This window comes from Eubalaena glacialis, chromosome 1 (genome assembly GCF_028564815.1).
Source record: "Eubalaena glacialis isolate mEubGla1 chromosome 1, mEubGla1.1.hap2.+ XY, whole genome shotgun sequence".
NCBI classification, from domain to species: domain Eukaryota; kingdom Metazoa; phylum Chordata; class Mammalia; order Artiodactyla; family Balaenidae; genus Eubalaena; species Eubalaena glacialis.
Genome location: NC_083716.1, coordinates 161,300,235 through 161,323,996, shown reverse-complemented (window position 1 = coordinate 161,323,996; position 23,762 = coordinate 161,300,235). Strand labels below are relative to the sequence as shown.

Below are 23,762 nucleotides of genomic sequence, written 5' to 3'. Positions count from 1 at the left end.
ACGTGGGCTCAGTAGTTGTGGCACGTGGGCTCAGTAGTTGTGGCTCGCGGGCTCTAGAGCACAGGCTCAGTAGTTGTGATGCATGGGCTTAGTTGCTCCATGGCATGTGGGATCTTCCCGGACCAGGGCTCGAACCCGTGTCCCCTGCATTGGCAGGCGGATTCTTAACCACTGCACCACCAGGGAAGTCCCCCTGTTAAATATTAATTATCAATATATAGGGGTTGATTTGTGGACTCTAATTTCTTTGATCTGTGCTAGAACCAAACATTTTTAATTTCTGCAGTTTTATAATGTTTTAATATCTATTTTAAAAAGGTTAATTCTCCTTCTTTATTCTTTTTTTTAACATTTTTTCTGAGAGATTTTTGAATATTAAGTTTTCCAAATCACTTTCATATCATTTTGTCAAGTTAACATTGGTGTTCACTCTTCCTTCCAACATGGTTTCCAGCAACATCTGGAAGCCCAAAGTGTATACTCCCCTTGGGTGAAGTCTGGGCATTACCGGGCAGTCCATTTGTGTTTCTTTTCCTCCCCTTGAAACCTCCTTATTCATTTTTTCATTCAGTAAATAGTTTTGAACTCCTCTGAGGTGCAAAGCTCTGTGCTGTGGGCTCTGAGGACAACAAAAGTGGGGAAGACATGATCTCTGCCTGAAATGAAGTAGATGCTTCATTTTGGCTTCCGTCACATCTGCAGCCATCTCTGGGGAGGGGTTTCTGTTCTTGATGCAGTCAATATGCATCCCTTTAATGAGAAACGTTATGAATACAAAATATTTTCAAAGAATGAAGGATAATTTTTCATCAAACCATTTCTGAGGCTACAGAAATGATACAGGAGAGGTTCAAGTCCTTCCCTTACTTTCTTCTAAAGCAACCTATGTTATTCCTCCCTTTATATGACAGAAGGAAAAGTCTTAAAAAAAATGTTTTTTTTAAATACAAGTAATTGCCTGGAGCTACTTTTAGGAGAAACATATTTACTGTTATCAGGTCTCTAATATGACTCTCAAGAAAATAGACCACAACATAAAAGTAGTGTTTTGTGGGCTACTTTGTAAACTACTCTGGGGGAATGTGAAGTGTCAGTCAATCACTTTTCCAGAAGGGTCACAGACGCCCACATTTACAAGAAACCATTAGTTGCCTTATCACTATGCAGTTCTGCAGCTACCAGCAGCACATTCAGGATTTTCTGAGCAAATATATTCATTTCCTTTCTAACATCTCTGCTGAAACTAGATTAGTGCAGCTTGAGCCGCCGCCCTTGCATGAAGACCTTGTGCTGTGGCTACTGCTTGCAGGTGCCGGTGCTGGGATCGGCCAGGTGTAGCTGCCCAGACACTCACCTGTGTCACGTGGATTGGTCAGAAGCTCTCAGTTCTGACCAGGCAGGGCTGGTTCCTGGGGTGGCTGCTCAATGTCCCATGATGTTGTTCTGTGACCTGTACGAAGTAAAGCTTGACTGCTTGAGGCCACCTTCTCCCAGAAGGCAGTCACTTTCCCGTTCCCAGAAGGAGAGTGAGCTCCATAATCTCATCATCCGTACCATTAAAATAACATTCTTATTGTATGCAAAACGTGATCATGACTTTTTTCAACTTCTGTTGCCCTTTAGTCTCACAGAGGGTTTTGATTTATTACTAATTGTGTTCATTGATGTAACACTTCTTACATACTTGTATGATATGTCATGCACTGATTATCAAAGCAGTTTGGTGGAATAGGACCCATATAAAGTAATCTTTATCTTTTGTTCTTCCGCCAGTGTATTAGGCTGAACCATATGAAACTGCAATCCTCATAGTAGCCCAAGATAAGAGGAATCTGCCCCCATTACCAACATCACCACTGATTTAACTTGCAGATCGGCTGTTAGCCCCACATTGCAACTTCTTTCCCACAAGCTCCTAAATGGCCATGACTGACACAGATTTCCTTTTCATCTCCGTCTGGGCCTTTTTGTCACCTCCTCTTTATACTTATGAGGCCAATTGAAACCTTTCTGCTGTTATTGTATTGCCACTGATGGGTCTCCTTGGACTACCAATCAAAAGAAATACCTGTCTACCATTTTGTGATATATGTAAGTCAAATCATTATGCTGTACACCTTAAATTTATACAGTGCTATATGTCAATTATATCTCAATAAAAGTCAAAGAAAAAATGCAAAAAAAAAGAAAAAAGAAAAGAAATACCTATCCGAAACCAGGCAATTACAGCAGTTGCCAAACTAGTCAACATAACAAGAAGGATAGGTTGGCTAAGTTTTGTAAATAATATTACTTCCTTTTAAATAAATTATGTAAAAACAGTTATAATAGAACCCATTAATTTGGATTCCACTAGTCAGATAATTTAGACAAAGCCTGCATTTTGTTTTTAACTATATATTGATATATAATTATAATTTAGTTATAAGAAGTAACTTGTAAATAAGTAGTTTAACACAACTGGAGGAGTTATCACTTAAGAGAAAAAGAAAACTCAAGGGGGCCTTAACATCTCCTACCAATAACTAAAATGGTGAGTAAAAATCCTGTCATTAAAGCAGAAACTCAATGAAATTCACAAACCAAAACCTTGATAATCTAGAGATACCATGTGAAGTTAGAAATAGCAAACATGTCTTTTGAAAAGCAGTCTCCAGTTTATTTTCCATGATCTAAGAATGTCATTTCTTTACTTGCATCCATCGTTCCTAGCGAGTGAGATTTTGGTGTACGATCTACGTTAACAATATATTGCAGAATGTTGTTTTCTTTTACTGAAGGCGACTAAAATGTTTGACTTTTTAGTGTAAGTTTGCACCAGATTTTGTGGAGGAAATTAAAAAAAAGATTCTGCCCATACTCCTGCACCCTGCAATGTGCCCTATGATAGTGGCATGGAGGGAAGTTCTTATTTCCTGTTTGAGCTTCAGATGCCTCATCTGTAAAATGGGGATAATCGTAACCTACTTTGTAATGTTGATGTGATAATCTAAAGTTCATAAGTTAGTGACTCACATAAAGTAAGGGATGAGTAAGCATTCATTCTCTTTCCTTTCCGTTTATGGCCTTTTCTGAACACATTCCTTTGCTGCCCTTGACTGCTCTTTGAAGCCTAAAATCGGAGCTTAGTCAGATTAATTGCTCGTCTTCTGTCCAATAAAAGTGGGCTGCAGAGCTTGCCTTATTCTTTCAACCAACATATTTGAAGACCTTCTGCTTACAAGACACGGTACAAGGTATCTTAGAGCAAAGTTAAGTTGTCATCTCTGAGGCATAATTTCAAAAGTTCCCTGTTCTGCCAAAGTGCTGATAATGTACACATTATCCAGTGCTCTGGATTAGGGCACTGAAAACCATAATTCTAAAAAAAAAAAAAAATCTCATGTTATGGGGGGTGAGACTGCTAACAACATCACACCCAGTTAGCATAAACCTTGATCAATTAACCAACCACCCTAGAAGAACTTGAAATCATGGAACAAAGAATAGATTTTGATGGGAGCGAGAGTGTCTTTCTTTCAACAAAGTTGAGGTTCTGCTATGTTCTAGACATTGCCCAGGCGTATCTACTTGGAGACATAGCCTGGACCCTGCTAGGCTGGGTGGGTGCCCTTGCAAAGAGCTCTGGACATGTTTGGTGAAGGGGGTAGAGGAGAAGAAAGCATCTGCAAGAAAGTGAGGGGCTATCCTGTAAAGATACATGTTGCCTACGAGACCTTTTTGCCTAGGGCAGCCTCACGAGGGGGCTCTTTACCTATCCACCCTGGGAAATCTGGGAAAGTAATCAAGAAAGAGCTTTGTTCCTTCTACATTGTGGAAAAGTGCATCGTCAAGGCATTGCAAACTCAGTGGAAAGAAACAAGCTCACATCCATTGGGAGTGATATGTGTCTCTGGACATTCCACTTTCACTTAGTCCACTTAATGCAACTATTAAAATACCAGATTTACATCAAGTTTAACATTCACTTGTCTGATCTGGAAGGGCTGACATTTGGAGTACGTACCACTGCACAGCCCCATATGGTAGCCACTAGTTAACATGTGGGTATCTGCCTTTAAATTAATTAAAGTGAAATAAAATTTTAAACATTTAAAAATTAAATGATAAGTTCAGTTCTTCCGTCTGGCCAGGCACATTTCAAGTGCTCCATAACCACATGTGGCTAGTGGCTACCATACTGGACAGCACCCATACAGAATATCCATCATTGCAGAAAGTTCTCCTGGACAACACTGGTTTTGTTTGTGCGATTACTATGCTTGTATGCTATGCTATACTATGGCATCTTAGTAATTCTCCAAAATAACCCTGAAGGGTTCATTCCTATTTTGCCGATGAGGATAGAATCTCAGAAAAGTTAAGCAGCTGTCCTCTCACATTGTTGCCACTGACAGATGGTCAGTGTCCAGTGAATGGACAGCTAAGCTAGGTGGGAAGTGAGAGGCACAGGACTGACCACAAAGCCCAAAAGTTCCAACAATAACCAGGTTCTGTTCCAGTATTAATGCATTTTAAAATCAAACATTTATAAACTCTCCCTTCTCCTTGCTCTAATTTAATGACATATCTAAATACTAAAACTACTCATAAGAAGAGGAAGTATATTTTAGTTTTAAAAGGACAAGATAAGTAAGTGGATCCCTGGATCTCGTGGTACGTTTGGAGAGTGACTACAAATAGGCAAAAGGTTTTTTTTTTCTCTCCTGAAGTGGTAGAAATATTCTAATATTAGATTGTTGTGTGAATTGTATCCTGTAAATTTATTAAAAATTTATTGAATCATACATTTAAATTATGTGAATTTTATGGTATGTAAATTATACCTCAATAAAGCTGTTTTTAAAAAAAAGAACAAGATGTAAATCCTACAACTCTAGGGCAGCCAAAAATTGAATGTTGAAAAGCTGCCAAAAACTTTAATGAGTGAGTCAAATATTATTTGCTGGCAATTCCTGAATTTTCCTCATGATGGTAAACGAAATGATGTTCCATCTCAAATCAAACACTGGGAAACTCTGCGAGGTATGTGTTATTATCTCCATTTCAAAGGGGAGGAAATTGAGACTCAGAAAGTGAAAATAAGTTGCCCAAGACACACAGCCAGTAAGAACTAGCAGAAGTGTCAAACCCAATACTTCCTGACCCCAAAGTCCACGGCCACTCTTCCGTCCATGTCATGGCCTCTCTCTCCGGGCAGGAAAAGAAACTTTTCCATTGTCTGACTTGAGGTCACTTTCCTTCTTCTAGGACAACAGTAAACTAACTGATTTTTCAATGTTTCTATAACGTTTGTATTTTATACTCAAGAAGATTTATGAAAGGTGTGAGGCTGGAATCTGTTTTCAATATTGAATAAAAGGGGGAAAAAATCTGGGCCTCATGTTCATAGAAAGACATGTATGTGTTTCTTTTGATATTCACTAGGATGCATTATTTTACACATACATATGTAATGTTATATATATATAAAAAGACTTGAAGCAATTGTTTCCATTTTTTCCCCCCAATTTAGTTGTTTCTTTGGAGACTCAAAGATGTGACTTGCAATGGTTTCTGCTTAGGAACTTTTGAGGGACTAGCCTCTGTCGTGCATCTTACACATAGATTAACAGCCCAGGTTTGGCTCACTTGATGAGTTGGGTGCCTTGCTCTTTGCCCATTTTATGAAGTGGAATTTTGGAAAACAAAAGGCTGACGGGGCTGCAGTTTTTAGCTTTGGCCAGAGCTAGTAACCTTTATATCTTTAGTTCTGTCCTCTTAGCATCTAGCATTATTCCCTTCTTGCAGTTTCCCTCTTCCTGATCATAAAGGTTTAACCAGACCTCTGGGCAGTCCCCCCGACCCTCCAGTCCTACTAAGCCTGCTGCAGCCCCACTTCCCTTCCCCATCCTTCCTCTGGTCCGGCCCAGGCAATCTCCTCTTGCCTCTCTGTGACTCTCTTCTTCTGCTCTCTGTGCCTTTGTAAACAACCTAGGTTCTTTTTCTTTTCCTTTCTTTCTCCTGTCTGTACTCTCTATCAACCAGTTGAAACAAATCAAATACAAATCAATAGAAACAAGAAACCAGTTCTGTGCCAAGCCAGCAGAACATGTCCATGGGCCAAATTTGGGGTCTTGATGTTGGATCTCTGCTATCCCTAGGAGCTTGAGAGACAGCAGCAATGATTTCCATATTCAGAGAAATGTAGATGACACTGAAAGAAAAAAAAAAACAGAGTAAATGCTGTGAATCTCACACTGTAATTATGAAAATAAATATCACAGTGCTTTATGTTTCCCTCTACCAATATTCTTAGAATATTGTGTGCTTTTACATACTTGGCAATAGTAGAACTTATTAAGTAATTTTGAAATTCTTAACAGTCTTGTTCACATTTCAAAATAAAGTTTATTTGCAGGAGCCCTTGAGTCACTTCTTGTGTGCGCAGATGATTGAATGCCAGGATTTGAAAAATCGTTAACGGAGTTTCAGGAAATTAGCATCTCCTAGTGTCAACAGTGGATTGTGTATTTTAGCTGTTTGACTCACTGCTCCACTGGGCAGCCTGCTTTCTTGTGAACTGCAGTCATTAGCCTTCCCCAGCACGTGTTTTCAAAACAAGTGCCTCCTTCCTGACTTCCTGCATTGTAATCACTTTATAGTCCAGACACCTTCGCAGACATCTAACACCTTAAAATGGTCTACCACACACATCACACTTCAGCAAAGCATTGCCTAGAACTAACACAAAACTGTTTTCATATATTTTTTGGAAACATTGTTTCCTTTCTCTCTTTCTCTGGATTTTATGCAGGTATACCTAAATTTGGACAAAAGATTTATGCTGATAGAACTCTCTTGTTTTAAAGGACTTCAAGGTAGCTCTTTATTAAGCAATGAATGCATCTATAAAATAGTCACCCTGTACTTATTTATTTTGTAGGTCCAGATTTTTCCCCAGTAGATTTGCACAGAGGAGTTTGGTTATAATTTGGTTAGCAAATACATTTCCTCTGTAAAGGGCACTTTCAAAAGCACTGCATAAAGTGCATAGATTTGGACACGCTGCAGTTATCAAACTTATAGTATAATCATTTTGCAATATATAAATGTATCAAATCAACACATTGTACACCTTAAACTTGCACAGTGTTATATGTCAATTATATCTCAATAAAGCTGGGGAAAAAAAACTTACCGTTTTTTCTATGCAGCAAATACAATAAAAAAGGATACTGTACATTTCAAGATGGGCAACTTACTTGCATATGTAAGTAAGCTGAAAAATGATTAGACTCTCTTAACTCTTTTTTTTTAAAATCAAGGTAGAAATACCAGCACTAGGAAACAGAAATGAGAATGTCTATTTATTGTGTGCCTACTATGTGCCAGGTCCTAGAGTAAATATTTTAATATCAAGTCCAGCTCATTGTAGGGTTTGAAACTGCTGGCTCTACGGTTGGATTACCCGTGTTTGAATCCCAGCTTACCCACTGCTCTAAGAATTCAGTGAGGTAAGGTGTGCAAAGCATCTAGCCCCACGCTGGTGTGACAGCCAGGGCTCAATAATCAGGTATTCATTATATCCTATTCCATTTAATCCTGTGAAGTAAACCACATCCCCATTTTACAGAAGAGGAGACTGAGTCTTAGAGTGGTCTAGGAACTTGTATAAAGTTTTCAAAAGTGGGTTGCAGAGTTAGAATTTAGACCTGGGCTTCTACTGGGCATTCTGATAAAACTCTAACCAGGAATTATTGTTCTAGGCTGCCAGGAAAATCTGTGCTGGGATTTTTTTTTTATGGTGGGAAAGACTACCCCAGCTAAAATGACACCCTCTACTGAGACAAAGCTACCCTTACAGGCAGCAAATTCACAAATAATGTATAAACAAACAAACCCTAACATTTCTAAGTTTAGAAAAAACTTTCAAAGTGCCCGTTTCAGCAGTCAGCCATTCTTAGAGTTCTTTTTTTGCAGTGGGTAGCAAATTCTCAGCTATATGGATAAGCATACGCCTTTTAGAATCTGTACCTGGTTTATGAAACATGCCAAATACACCAGTCTTATCAATATGTCTGCTGTGTAAATATCATCTACACAAATATCAACTTCTAATGCCAGCTTAAGGAAATTGTAAGGATGATGCTCTTTTAGCAAGCAGAAAGCAAACTTCTGGGGTGTTTGTTTTTGTTTTTAACTTTTCAGCTGCTGTGGTTTTCATCTCTTCTTATGGCATGAGCACCAAGTGATGCCCACTGCCCGAAATTCCTTGGCCACACGAGTCAGGCTGGATTTCATTATTGTTCAAATAGTCCTTCTAGGAATGGGCTTCAGTTGAGGACATCCGTGTTCAATGGCGTTGACATTGGAACTGAAAAGCATTTTACTAATTCAGGTTTCTGCTTTGCTGTGTTGAAATCTTAAATTGATCATCTGTAATCCAAGATATGGGTAGGAGTTACTCTTGTAATAGGCTAAATCTCTTACTCCTTTAAATCTGTATATAAAAGAGAGAATGGAATGAAATTTCAGTTCCACAAGTTGATATGGGCTTAATATAAAGCTAGCACAAAACAAGAAGAATTGGGGCTGAACATCACATAATTTTCATTGCAGTTTACTTTCTAGCACTTAATCTAGTCAAAATATTTCCCTTCATAACATTGCTACCTTCCGAATTACTCAGATGCTTAACTATATTCTGCCATCTAAATTTATGTCTGCAATAAGGCATAGAGCGTATTTATCAAATTCTATGCAAATGAGAAGAACCCACTCCAGGATGCTGTTAGATGTGATGATTTAAGAAGCTCCACATCACCTCATTCAAGCTACTCCGGGTTTTCCTTTCCAGGGTTCAGCGGATTCCTACACGAGCAGGCCGTCTGACTCCGATGTCTCTCTGGAAGAGGATCGGGAAGCAATTCGGCAAGAGAGAGAGCAGCAGGCGGCCATCCAGCTTGAGAGAGCAAAGGTGACGTTCTTGCCCCTCTTGGGTTCCAAAGTGGCATGTTGCTCAGCAGGTATCAGCTGCTCTTCCCCTGCCTCAGATTTCTCTGGAGTAATCATTTTATGATCATTCTGATAAGGCACCAGATTGCAAGGCTCCATGATCTGTTCACCCCTGATAGTAACCTTCTCAGGGAGCCATATCCTGAGACACGGACCCCTTCAACTACCTTTTGTGTTTGGTTTGGTGGTGAAAATTCTTGGTCATCTTCTAACTTAGCGATTGTGCCCCATATCCAGCTTGCCCCTCCCAGGGTTGTTAGAGGGCCTCCCAAGGAACCAGTGTGCTTGCCCCGTTCTGCATGACCGCAGCCTTCATTGCAGGCCACACGTGCATAATTGCTCAGTGGGTCTCCCTGTTGGTGTCTCTGTTCTTCCCTCTTGGTTTCGATCTCCCACCTCAGGTTCACCGTTCAGAGCTTTGAACAACGATTAGCATTTCAGCAAAGATGAGCAATGAAAGGCTTTGCCGCAAGAGACCTTCAGATATTCCACAGGGAGGGGCCCCCATAGGAATCCCTGCCCCCATGGGAGGCAACAAAGAACAAATTGCATTTTTGAATGTTAGAACTGAGTCACTAGAGATCTCCCATGCTATGACTTAAAGACTTTTTTTTTTTTTCAGGCTTTTTTTTTTTTAAGCACAGACCCCTTTTGTCAAATGAAATTTTATGCACAGTAACAGATATAACATGTTCCTGGTCAACCTCTCCTCCTTGCCCTTCACGATAGACTCCTAAAGCATATTGATCCAGTCTTTCTAATTTTTAGGAGAAAAAAGAAAAAAAGGAAGCTCAGATAAAGTGAACTCCTTCCCTTTTCTATTTTTACAGTAAAATGTTTAAGGGAGCGGGAAGAGGAGGATGAGGCAGGTTCATGAGGTGTCTTCCTTTGCTTCCACACCCGTGCTACCTGTGCTGGCTGGCGGAAGGGGGTTGGAGCCGCACCCGGGAAAGGACATCAGTGAGACTGTAACTCGGATCCTGCCTCAGTCCTCTTGCTCCCCAGGCATGGTCCCAGCACGAATAAATGAGCCCATAACAGAGCAGCCCAGGATTGCTGGAAACTGGTGTTCTTACTTGTGGCTAATTTTTGTTTTAGGTTTCTCTCAGAGTCTATTTTGTGGCCATTGTGGTCAACCAAATGTCAGCAGCAGCGATGTTCGCTTAGGCTGGTGGCTTACTTAACCTCTGCCAAGCTGCACCAGCCCAAGAGCACTTTGCTGCGGAGGAATCTGTCTAATTAAAGTTTCAGAAGCAGCTTTTGTTAGCTAGGGAGAAGGTGATGCGTGAGCAGCTCCGCCCTTCCTGTCTACTCCCACCGGGCTTTCTTTTCCCTGGCAGGACAAGGTATTCTATTGAGTGGGATCCGGCAGGTTTTCAGACCTGAGGCTATTTCAAAAATATTTATTTTAACCCTCCACCACCTTTTTATTTAAGACCCAGCACACATTTCCTGTATGCCAAGGTGGAGGCGTCTTTTACCATTTAAAATAATAAACATGAGTTTTATGACTAGAGGCAGAGCAGGCTGCCCCTCCCGCCTTTCCATCCCTTCCCCCCAAATTTTAGGGCACGATTCTTTGGGATGTTGGAAAGTACGACAGGAGGGGGAACATGGTCGGGCTGATAGGACCGAATCCTCTTCAGAGCCCTTTCTGCAGATTTCTCACTGCTGCCTGGCAATGTGGAACCCAGTTGAGAGCCCTCTTTGGAAAGTGATTTCCCTTACTGCCTGGTACTATCCATTATCTGGTTCTACGTTTCAGTGTGAAAAATCCTCCTCTGTCTTCCTCCCTCCATCCTTATTCCATGGTTCTGTTCCCAGTCCAAACCTGTAGCATTCGCTGTGAAGACGAATGTGAGCTACTGTGGTGCCTTGGATGAAGATGTGCCTGTCCCAAGCACGGCCATCTCCTTTGACGCCAAGGACTTTCTACACATTAAAGAGGTAAATGTAGGGCACTCTGTATCCCCCAACCTGCTACAAGGCCAAGGCCAGGAATCAGCTCTGAGCCAAACTCAATGGAGAGGAGCCCTGGGGAGCTGCCAGTGTGTTACCTCATTTCACTGGCTAAGCCTTCCAAATCCATTCCTTCTCACCCGAGATTTGGAAGCCTGAGATCATCGCTTGCATTATCACACATTTAAAACACTGAATCACAATCATCAGAGGATCAATTTAGGATAGACCTGTGGTCCTCTGGTCACCTTTTAATCACCTACCATGATAGATCCATTGACATAGATCAATGGATCCAACTTAGGGAAACGTGAGTTTGGTGGCATGGCGCCTACCCAGAAGGCACCATTTACAAGGGATGTTGTAGGACCTTGACCTCCGGACCAACACTACAGAGTATAATAATTAAATTGTTAAAGCTAAGAGAAGGGCAGAGGACTTTGGGAAACAGAAACCTTGAGGGATTGAGCACTTGAGGCCTCGCACCTTGAAAGATGCAATAGTGACATCAAAAACTTTCATTTACTCAGCCTGGGTGTATTGAAATCCTCCTTCATGTCAGACATCGTGCTGGGCATTTGGGGATCAGAGATGAAGGTCCACTGTCCCCTCGGCCAGGGAGCTCAGAGTCTGGTGGGGGAGACAGACTAGTGCATAGTTTCTGCATGGGTTGAGAAGTTCTGTTACAGTAAAATTGAATGGGTGTTGTGGGAGCCCAAAGAAAGAGCAGGAGGGACCATCCAGAGCAGGAGGAGGAGGATGGGGGGCTGGAAAGCTCTTCAGAAGTGGTGAAGCCTGAGTTCAGGCTGGGGTGAGGGGTGGCAGTGGTTTCAGGTGGAAGGGACAGCCAGGGGCAGTGAGCACAGCGCGGCTGGAGGGCGGTAAGCGGGGAGTGGTACAGGGGATGGGCCACGTCAGAGAGGCAGGGGCCAGATGAGAAGGGACCTCGTAGGCCATGGCAAGGGGGCTGGACTCGATCACCAGGCAGTGGGCTGGAGAGGAATTTTAAATAAAGGATAGATGTGACCAGCCTCGTATCTTAGCATGGTGACTCTGATGGCCGAAGGAGTATTGCAGAGGCTGGGGAGACATGGTAAGTCTAGACAGTGGCTGAAGCAGAGATGATAGAAAGAGGGAGCAGCTTGGAGAGAGAGTTAAGAGGCAAATAGACCAGATTGGAAGATTTCACATGGGGGGGGGATGGTGGAGAAAGTGAGATGAAGAGAAATGAAGGATGGAGGGCAGTTTTTCTAGCTCACCTGAAAGGGCAGAGGGTGGTGTCAGCTATCAAAATAAAGAAGGCCGAGAGGGCAGAAGATTTGTGACAGGGGTGATGTGATTATAAATTTGCTATTAGGTGCACTGTGTCTGGGGCACTGGGAACCTCCCATGGAGTTACTCAATGGGCCTTTCCCCACATAATCTGGAGGCCAGAGGAGAGGAATTGCAGTTTGCTCTTCCTAAGTGCTTTGAGTTGAAAAGGAGGACAGGTTTTAGCCAGGAGAAGGCAGCATAGAGTTGAGGGAGTGTTTTTACAAGTTTATTTGCTTTTTTTTGTTTTTTTTAGGATGGGAAAGATTTAAATATGTTTTCCATGCTGAGATGTTGAACCTAGTGATATATATGGGAAGGAAAAGACCTAACTGATAGAATGAGGGGCTGGAGTAGAGGGAAGGAGATGGCATCTGGAATATTGGCACAAGAAGTAGGCCGAGTCAGGAGGAAAGTCTTGCCTTCCTTGAACTTCCCTGTTCTGCACAGGATTTTCCAGTGGGGCTGGAGGCATACATTGGAGGACATTCCTACTTGATAGTCTCCATTGGCTCTGCTGGGAAGGAGCCGTTAGAAATTGGATCTTAGAAAACGGAGAGTGGATATAATGGTGGATACCTGTCATTACACATTTGTCAAAACCCATAGAAGGTACAACATGACTCTGGGTGAGAATGATGCGTCATTGTAGGTTCATCATTGTAACAAATGTACCACTCTAATGTGGGATGTTAATAGTGGGGGAGGTTATGCATGTGTGGAGGCAGGGGTATATGGGAACTCTCTGTACTTTTCCCACAATTCCGCTATGAACCTAGAACTGCTCTTAAAAATAAAGTTTACTAATTAAAGAACATTTTAAAAAAAGACAAAGGAGAGTGTAAGGGTGGAACAATAAAGTGAAACCTGACCCTGAGGAGCCTGAAGAATGTGATCAACATAAACCTGTCACTTAATGTCACTGAGACACCAGCACTTAACCCTCTGGTCCAAAACAAGATGTGCACAGTTAATATATAACAATTTGAAAATCACTGTCTTTCAGAACTCTGCATTCTACAATAGCATTAATGACACCAAGACATATACATTTTAAATTTTTTAACTATATGATAGCAAGTAGGTCAAACACTGGGATGTCTACAGATGTCTCACTGTCTTTGCATTGTGCCCATGTGAACTGGGTGAAATTCTACATTTGTTCCTTTGTTCCATTCAAGATATAGTTCTTGAGCATTTAGTGTGTGCTAATGTTGGCAGATATTGTCTGACAGATGTTGTCTGACAGCTGTAAACAAAGACAGAGTACCTTCCCTCATGGACTTAAATTCTAGCGGGGAGACAGATAATGAAAAAAATAAATCATTACAAATTGTGAATGCTTTGTGTAAAAAATGAACTGGATGCTGGGAATCTTAAAATATAGGGATGAGGAGGTTATATACTTTTAAATATAGGGGTGATCAGAGAAGCCTTTCTGAGTATGTGACCATTAAGCAGGGTAGCCAGCCTTAAAAAAAAAATAAGAAAGAAGAAGCCTTCTAGGGAGAGGAAACAGCATGTGTAAAGGCCCTGTGGTAGGAAAAAATAAGCTGGCACAATCAGTCAACTGGAAGAAGGTCATATGGCTGGAACGCAGTGAGCCAGTAGCAGGAAACAGAGTTGTAGAAGTAAGCAGGGCACAGGTCAAGTAGGACCTTAAGGTGATGGCAAGACTTCATATTTTATTCTAAGTATAATAAGAAGGCACCGAAGACTTTAAAAGCAGAGGAGTGGGATGAACTTATTTTTTGAAGGCTATTCTGATTGTTGTAGAGACAGTGGATTGGAGTGGGATAAGTACGGAATCATGTGTTAGAACCGGTTAGAGACAGTTAGAACCATTTTAGCTGAGAGATAATGGGACTGAGCTGGCCTGGTGTCAGTGAGATGGAAAGAAGTAGACACATTTGACATATATTGTGGAAATTCAATGATCAGTGCTGCTGATGGACCACATGTAGGAACTAAGATTGAGGGAGAAATCCAAGATGATCAAGGGAATCAAGGTTTATGAATTGAGCAACTAGGATGGAGTTGACCAGGGTGGAGTGAGGACAGATGGGAAGGGAGGTTAGGGAGTAGACATCTCAAAGGAGATATGAAGGAGGAAGTTAGATGTAAGAATTTGGAGCTCAGAGGAAGGGGTTGGGCCAAAGACATAAATTGGGATCATTAGTTTATACAGGTGGCATTTAAAGCTGAGGTAATGACTGAAGTCACCTAAAGAGAGAGGAGAGGGAGGAGAGAAAACAGCCCTGGATCAAACTCAAAGGAATTCCATCCTGCAAAAGTGGGGTGCATGAAAAGATTCAACAATTAAGGAAAAGGAGAAACATGAGATTTGGGAGGAAAATCAGGACAGAGCAATGCATGGACATCAAGAGAGACGAGTGTATCCAAAAGGAGGACGCAACCAGCTGTGGCCAGTGTTGCAACATGTCACCTAAGACAAGGAGAAAGGAATGGACGTCGGGTTGGCAAAGTGGTCAGTAGCAAGGAAGTCACTGGGACCATTGTCTGGAGTTGTGGAGACAGAGAGACGGAAGCTGGATGGAGAGTGATGAGGAGAGAAGGGGAGTTAGGAAGTATATGTAGCAAGCACAGACGGTGCTTTCAAGGGAGTTGACACTGACCGGGCAGTAGACTAAAGAGCGTATGAAGTCAAAAGAGGTTTCCTTTCAAGATGGGAGCTATCAGAGCACCAGTACCTGCTGCAATTAACCACCAGAGAGAGAGGGAGAGATTGATGGGAAAGGAGGGATAGGCAAAGGAGTAATGTTTTTGGTAGTCAGGAAGCGTGGGATCCAGACCCCGAGAGGAGAGACAGACCTCTGATACAAAGGGGAACACTAATTCATTATAACATGCAGGGAAAAGATGAGTGCAGGCACAGGCAGCTCAGAGCCTTGGTTACGAGAAGCTGAGGAAGCACTGAGTTGACGGCTTCTGCTTTCTCAGTCGTGTATGTGGTGGGGATATCCATATTTGCCTCGAAGACAAGGACTCTTGACCTGAAACATGTACCCTGGCATCTGAATGGTTACGTTGACTTTGTCTCAGCATTCCCGTCAAAAATGACCAAACCGTATTCGTTAGTTGCTCATACCCATCGTTTCCAAGGAGAAGCAGCACTTTCAAGGGTAAGAGAAGTTTTCACATATTCCATGCACACTACTCACACCCTTATCCCCACCTTGCTGTATTTTATTGCTTTCCTCCATTCCATCGATCTTCTCCATTTGTCCAGTTGGTTGCTTTTTTGATGTATGTGCTCCTTGATCAGTGACTTTCTCTTGCCTGGCAGTTTGATGTATGGTATTGAGCTGGTAATCCTATGTGGATTAGAGCCACTTGTTTTCAGATCTTGAAATCACAGATAAGGAAACATCTTAGAAAGAGAAAGGGCTCATCGTTTTAGGGAAATGAGAAGGATTGGAACAACACTAAGGTGACCTTGCCAGAAAGCTGGCGTGTGCTCCCTGAATATCAACACAAAGGAACATATTTCTATAATCGAGTTGTAGCCTTTCCTCTCATCCATCACCTAGAAGGCCATTTGGTATGCTCTGTTATAAGTACTGCCTTAGTAACGAAAAGCTTCAATGCAGAGAAAAGCTACAGCTCTCCTTATCACATATACCAAAGGACCGGTGATTTAAGCTTTTGAACATACAACGCAGCTTTCCCCAAAGTGGCTCAAAGAACTTTCATTAACGTTAAGTCAGATTCTCACTGTTTCTTAGAACTAAGGTAAAACATCTTGGGAAGTTGCGTTAACTACTTCAGAAACCCCTTAAGGTTATTTGGATACGTCTTAGTAAGTTAGTGTTCCGGTGGGCTAACTTGATTTCCGGAAGTAACTTAAGCCCTAGGAAACTGTGACTCATTGTGTGTTTTGTCCCTACCACAGTAAAATTTAAATTCCAGGTCTGTGCACCAAGCATTCTGAAAGGGTCCTGTTGCCTTTTGTTAATTCCAAAATAAACGGGCCGGGTATTTCAGGCCTGTTATCCTGAAATAAACGATGGAAAGATGGAAGAAACTGAGACCTAGATTGTTCAAGATTTTATATTAGGTCAACTCTTTTTCAGTGCAGGTTCAGACTGCATGCCGTGCGGGCCTTGTGTAGGAGCTGTGTGCATAACAAAGGCCAAATCTCTAAATCATATCTTTTTGCTTTTGAGTGTGAAGCTGTTACTCAGAATTACTCAGTTACCTGGAATTTCATGCTGCGATGATTCAACAGAATCATCCATTCCTCCTTCACAACGTGTCAATGTCATATACATATAAATTCTGTTCTCTGAGCTAAGCAAAATATACCATAGAGAGTTACATTTCGAAAAATCTAAATGCTTTCTGGATCAAAGAGAGAGAGTTACCTTGCCCAACACTGTTAAAGACAATAAAGGAAGTTTTTGGAATTATCTCTGGAGGATGTAAACAGTAGGACTAATATCTGCTTTCTAGAAATCACCGAGCAGAAACCTTCCCTTCAGGCAGGTAGCTTGGATTAAATATGCCTCCTGCCCTAGGATTCAGCAAATCTATCATTACAAATGCAGTTTTGCTGGCCCATCAAATAGGACCACGTTCACCCCATATTGGCTGAAGCCTTTGTGTGGGTTTGTTTCCCAAGTTTATGTGTCATGGAACTTTATTTAAATGGAAATTCCTTCATTCCTGTTGGGCTTCAGGCCATTTGGAGATTATTTCAAAAATTCCACTTATGTATAATATGCTTAGCCTTTGTAAGAGTAGGCTTGTTTTTCTTCAGGTAGTAAGATGGACCTTGATTTGCAAACCTATAATATTTGGAAGATTATAATTTTTCCCCAGAGAGAGTAGAATACAGATAGTATGGTGGAATTTTTACCTCAAAGCTTTTGACAAAAAACAGACTATTCAGTGTATTTCGTCTTAGACTTGTCTATCCTGTCTTCCAGAGTTCTAATTACATTGGTGCATATTTATCCTTGTAAAATCTATTCCTTAAGAATTGGCTAGGGCTTCTTGACAAGGACCAAAGGAATCCAAATGTTAAGACCTGACTTTAGCCCAGGGATTGGCAAACTGTGGCTCACAGGCTGAAACCAGCCTGCTGCCTTTTTTGGAAAGAAAAAATTTGTTGAAGCACAGCCGTGCTTACTTGTTTACGTATTGACTGTGGCTGCTTCCACACTATAATAGCAGATTACAGTAGTTGCAGCAGAGACCATATGGCCTGCAAACCCTAAAGTGTTTACTATCTGGGCCTTTAGATTAAAAGTTTGCTTTCTTCTATGGACTCCTCCACCCCAGATATGTATAATATAGTATAATATACTATAAATAGTGTTTGTATATGTAATATAGTGTAATATTATATAATATAGTGTTTCATTCTTTTGGTCCCCTGAGATTAATAAATGTGAAGATCAGTGAATTACTGTTGATAGCAGATTTATTCCTGCATTCCAGAAATATAACAATGATTGGTGGATAGGAAGGCTGGTGAAAGAAGGCTGTGAGATTGGCTTCATCCCAAGTCCGCTTAGATTGGAGAACATACGGATTCAGCAAGAACAAAAAAGAGGACGTTTTCACGGAGGGTAAGGCTCCTTCCTTTCTCTAAACTTTTTTGGAGGAAGTAGGAAAATTAGGTGATATTTTCAAGTTTGCTTATTAGGTTAAACATATATGCTTTCAAAGTAAAAGCCACTTTTCTGTGTGCAAGGTGTTTCTGAAATTGACACAAAGGGGTTTCAGATAGTTCACTCTCCCCGTTGTGTGCTGAAGCCTGGACACCCCTGGAATCAACACGAATTCCACAGTGGAGACTGTTTTCTGTGGCTTCAGCAAACCCTCCTGGGAACCTAAGCTTTCCTCTGTGAGAGTCGTGTAGGGCATCCTTTCTCAGTACAGTAAGTGGGGGCCTGGCCTGACCTGGCATCGTGGCTCTTCTTGGTTAACTTTCAGAGACTCTCTTTCAAGTGGGCACAGAATGCCATGGCACATGCAATACCATCCCGGGACTAGTAACACTTTCTCCAGGGTTTTCTGTGGCCGCTGCCATCGCTTGGTACTGGGGGGAAGACTCTGTCCAGCTTCAGATGAATTAACCTCTAGTGAACTAATGAAGTAGCCACAAAGATCTCAGGGTGCAGGTATTTAAAGGTCCCAGGGATACAAGCAAAGCCTGAGAGGAGAAATCAGAATCATACTGAGCCTGTGTATATTGTGAGCCTACATTGAAGCACTGATTTGGTATGTGTTACCATTTTTTGAAAGTCCTAAAATAGAATCAGTTCTTTCTCTTAACTCTCAACCTCCTTTTTCTATTAGATCCTTTTCTGTTTCAAAAACTCTGTTCTTCAGGGGCCCCTTTGCCTTTGTCATAATGGGAACCTCTTAAACAGTGATAGGAGATCACAAAAGTAGAGTGTTAGCCCCACTTTTAATTATCAACCTTTTTTAGTATATAACATGCCTATAATATTATTAATGATTAATCCCTCTTATTCCTTCTTCTCTAGACTTTTTGTCTCTCATGCCGCTCCGTGTGGGAACGCATGTTCCTGTCTCAGGACCTTTGCAATTGCTGTTTCCTTTTACTGGATGCTTTTCTTCACTTTTCCACTGGATCACTCCATCTGCTTCAGATCTTAGTTAAATATCACCTTTTCAATGACCCCTTTCCTGCCACCATATTTAAAGTTGAATCCACTTTTCTTCCCTTGCTTCCTATCTCTCTCCCGACTCAGTTTTCTCTGTTGCATTTATTACTATCAGAAATACTATATATTTACCTATTCATCTGTTTGATACTGATATTTCCTGTTAGAATTGGTCTGTAAAAGGGAAGGAATTTTGTTTTTCCGCCCACTGTTGTATTCCTAGTTTCTAGGACAGTGAATACTCAATAGATATTTGAATGAAATAATAAATGAATTATTATCACCATTTCCAAAGTTATTCTACTATTATTATTATTATTCCATAAAATTATTTTACACTTCTGAACTAAAGGCTTACTTTGCCCGCAGGCGCAAGAGTAAAACCAAGAGCTCAAAGACATGATCTTCTTTTATCTTTATACCAACTGTGAAGTATAGTTTCTCCTTCTAGAGATGGGGAAGCTCAGGCACAAAGATATGATATGGTGTGCCAAGGTCCCACGACTAGTAATGGGCAAAGCCGGGAGGAGAAATCAGATTGTCCTAACTCTAGGGACCATACTTAAGCACTGAAGGAAGGGACACTGGAGAAGTGGGAAGGTGGGCTCCTAAGGGCCCTGGTGGGCTCCAGGGAAGCTTCCCAAGCCACATGCAGGAACCAATACCAATGAGCTTCCATTCCATTCCATAATATTATTCATGACCAAATCCTTACTGCCACTTCTTAATTCTGATCCCCACATAAGAAGTGCTTCTTCCAGGTCTTACTGCTTGTTTTGAGCTGTGTTTGACATCCAGCTAGTGTACTGGTGACCAGTGTTGGTTAAAAAGACAGTTCACAAGAACATTCCTATTAGTGATTCTTTTGCCTCATTTCTGCATTGAATAATTAGGAGACATACTTTAGCAAAATATTTCCAGGTCCTAGATAGTTTCCCACTTTCTCTGAGAAAGGAGGTCAAAGAAAACATTTGGGCAGATCCTTGAAGTACTCTGTAGCAGGACTTGGTGTGTTTTGAATTACTTAGTGGATTAAGGCCAAAGAAAGCTTTGTACTCTCAGGTTCTATTTCCAAGGAATCTGGGGAATGAGTCTTTTTTTTTTTGAATTTTATTTTATTTATTTTTTTATACAGCAGGTTCTTATTAGTTATCTATTTTATACATATTAGTGTATATATGTCAATCCCAATCTCCCAGTTCATCCCACCACCCCCCACCCACTTTCCCCCCTTGGTGTCCATGCATTTGTTCTCTACATCTGTGTCTCTATTTCTGCCCTGCAAACCGGTTCATCTGTACCATTTTTCTGTGTTCCACATATATGCGTTAATATACGATATTTGTTTTTCTCTTTCTGACTTACTTCACTCTGTATGACAGTCTCTAGATCCATCCACGTCTCTACAAATGACCCAATTTCGTTCCTTTTTATGGCTGAGTAATATTCCATTGTATATATGTACCACATCTTCTTTATCCATTCCTCTGTCGATGGGCATTTAGGTTGCTTCCATGACCTGGCTATTGTAAATAGTGCTGCAATGAACATTGGGGTGCATGTGTCTTTTTGAATTACGGTTTTCTCTGGGTATATGCCCAGTAGTGGGATTGCTGGGTCATGTGGTAATTCTATTTTTAGTTTTTAAGTAACCTCCATACTGTTCTCCATAGTGGCCGTATCAATTTACATTCCCAGCAACAATGCAATAGGGTTCCCTTTTCTCCACACCCTCTCTAGCATTTGTTGTTTGTAGATTTTCTGATGATGCCCATTCTAACTGGTGTGGGGTGATACCTCATTGTAGTTTTGATTTGCATTTCTCTAATAATTAGTGATGTTGAGCAGCTTTTCATGTGCTTCTTGGCCATCTGTATGTCTTCTTTGGAGAAATGTCTATTTAGGTCTTCTGCCCATTTTTGGATTGGGTTGTTTGTATTTTTAATATTGAGCTGCATGAGCTGTTTATATATTTTGGAGATTAATCCTTTGTCGGGTGATTCATTAACAAATATTTTCTCCCATTCTGAGGGTTCTCTTTTCGTCATGTTTGTAGTTCCCTTTGCTTTGCAAAAGCTTTTAAGTTTCATTAGGTCCCATTTGTTTATTTTTGTTTTTATTTCCATTACTCTAGGAGGTGGGTCAAAAAAGATCTTGCTGTCATTTATGTCACAGAGTGTTCTTCCTATGTTTTCCCCTAAGAGTTTTATAGTGTCTGGTCTTACATTTAGGTCTTTAATCCATTTTGAGTTTATTTTTATGTATGGTGTTAGGGAGTGTTCTAATTTCATTCTTTTACATGTAGCTGTCCAGTTTTCCCAGCACCACTTATTGAAGAGACTGTCTTTTCTCCATTGTATATCCTTGCCTCCTTTGTCATAGATTAATTGACCATAGGTGCATGGGTTTATCTCTGGGCTTTCTATCCTGTTCCATTGATCTATATTTCTGTTTTTGTGCCAGTACCATACTGTCTTGATTACTGTAGCTTTGTGGTATAGTCTGAAGTCAGGGAGTCTGATTCCTCCAGCTCCATTTTTTTCCCTCAAGATTGCTTTGGCTATTTGGGGTCTTTTGTGTCTCCATACAAATTTTAAGATTTTTTGTTCTAGTTCTGTAAAAAATGCCATAGGTAATTTGATAGGGATTGCATTGAATCTGTAGATTGCTTTGGGTAGTATAGTCATTTTCACAATATTGATTCTTCCAATCCAAGAGCATGGTATATCTCTCTATCTGTGTCATCTTTGATTTCTTTCATCAGTGTCTTACAGTCTTCTGAGTACAGGTCTTTTACCTCCTTAGGTAGGTTTATTCCTAGGTATTTTATTCTTTTTGTTGCAAGGGTGAATGGGATTGTTTCCTTAATTTCTCTTTCTGATCTTTCGTTGTTAGTGTATAGGAATGCAAGAGATTTCTGTGCATTAATTTTGTATCCTGTAACTTTACCAGATTCATTGATTAGCCCTAGTAGTTTTCAGGTGGCATCTTTAGGATTCTCTATGTATAGTATCATGTCATCTGCAAACAGTGACACTTTTACTTCTTCTTTTCTGATTTGGATTCTTTTATTTCTTTTTCTTCTCTGATTGCCTTGGCTAGGACTTCCAAAACTATGTTGAATAGTAGTGGTGAGAGTGGACATCCTTGTCTTGGTCCTGATCTTAGAGGAAATGCTTTCAGTTTTTCACCACTGAGAATGATGTTTGCTATGGGTTTGTCATATATGGCCTTTATTATGTTGAGGTAGGTTCCTTCTGTGCCCACTTTCTGGAGAGTTTTTATCATAAATGGTGTTGAATTTTGTCAAAAGCTTTTTCTGCATCTATTGAGATGATCATACGGTTTTTCTTCTTCAATTTGTTAATATGGTGTATCACATTGATTGATTTGTGTATATTGAAGAATCCTTGCATCCCTGGGATAAATCCCACTTGATCATGGTGTATGATCCTTTTAATGTGCTGTTGGATTCTGTTTGCTAGTATTTTATTGAGGATTTTTGCATCTATATTCATCAGTGATATTGGTCTGGAATTTTCTTTTTTTATAGTATGTTTGTCTGGTTTTGGTATCAGGGTGATGGTGGCCTCATAGAATGAGTTTGGGAGTGTTCCTTCCTCTGCAATTTTTTGAAAGAGTTTGAGAAGGGTGGGTGTTAGCTCTTCTCTAAATGTTTGAAAGAATTCACCTGTGAAGCCATCTGGTCCTGGACTTTTATTTGTTGGAAGATTTTTCATCACAGTTTCAATTTCATTACTTGTGATTGGTCTGTTCATATTTTCTATTTCTTCCCAGTTCAGTCTTGGAAGGTTATACGTTTCTAAGAATTTGTCCATTTCTTCCAGGTTTTCCATTTTATTGGCATAGAGTTGCTTGCAGTAGTCTCTTAGGATGCTTTGTGTTTCTGCTGTGTCCGTTGTAACTTCTCCTTTTTCATTTCTAATTTTATTGATTTGAGTCCTCTCCCTCTTTTTCTTGATGAGTCAGGCTAAAGGGTTATCAATTTTGTTTATCGTCCAAAGAACCAGCTTTTAGTTTTATTGATCTTTGCTATTGTTTTCTTTGTTTCTATTTCATTTATTTCTGCTCTGATCTTTATGATTTCTTTCCTTCTACTAACTTTGGGTTTTGTTTGTTCTTCTTTCTCTAGTTCCTTTAGGTGTAAGGTTAGATTGTTTTTTTTGAGATTTTTCTTGTTTCTTGAGGTAGGCCTGTATTGCTATAAACTTCCCTCTTAGAACTGCTTTTGCTGCATCCAATAGGTTTTGGATCGTCGTGTTTTCGTTGTAATTTGTCTCTAGGTATTTTTTGATATCCTCTTTGATTTCTTCAGTGATCTCTTGGTTATTTAGTAACATTTTGTTTAGCCTCCATGTGTTTTGTGTTTTTTACGTTTTTTCCCCTGTAATTCATTTCTAATCTCATAGCGTTGTGGTTGGAAAAGATGGTTGATATGATTTCAATTTTCTTAAATTTACCGAGGCTTGATTTGTGACCCAAGTTGTGATCTATCCTGGAGAATGTTCTGTGTGCACTTGAGAAGAGAATGTAATCTGCTGTTTTGGGATGGAATGTCCTATAAATATCAAGTAAATCTATCTGGTCTATTGTGTCATTTAAAGCTTGTGTTTCCTTAGTAATATTCTGTTTGGATGATCTGTCCATTGTTGTAAGTGAGGTGTTGAAGTCCCCCATTATTACTGTGTTACTGTCAGTTTCCTCTTTTACAGCTGTTAGCAGTTGCCTTATGTATTGAGATGTTCCTATCTTGGGTGCATATATATTTATAATTGTTATATCTTCTTCTTGGATTGATCCCTTTATCATTATGTA

At 40.5% G+C, this 23,762-nt stretch overlaps 1 protein-coding gene across 2 annotated transcripts in view; it reads left to right on the top strand.

Moving 5' to 3' along the window:
• CACNB4 (calcium voltage-gated channel auxiliary subunit beta 4) overlaps positions 1-23,762 on the top strand; it is a 249,280-nt gene that overhangs the window by 187,980 nt on the left and 37,538 nt on the right. For both annotated transcript variants that reach the window (XM_061200124.1, XM_061200133.1), the window contains exons 5-7: positions 8,840-8,959; positions 10,822-10,944; positions 17,731-17,861. In XM_061200124.1, coding sequence (XP_061056107.1) covers positions 8,840-8,959; positions 10,822-10,944; positions 17,731-17,861 — 374 coding nt within the window. The remainder of the gene's footprint in view (positions 1-8,839; positions 8,960-10,821; positions 10,945-17,730; positions 17,862-23,762) is intronic.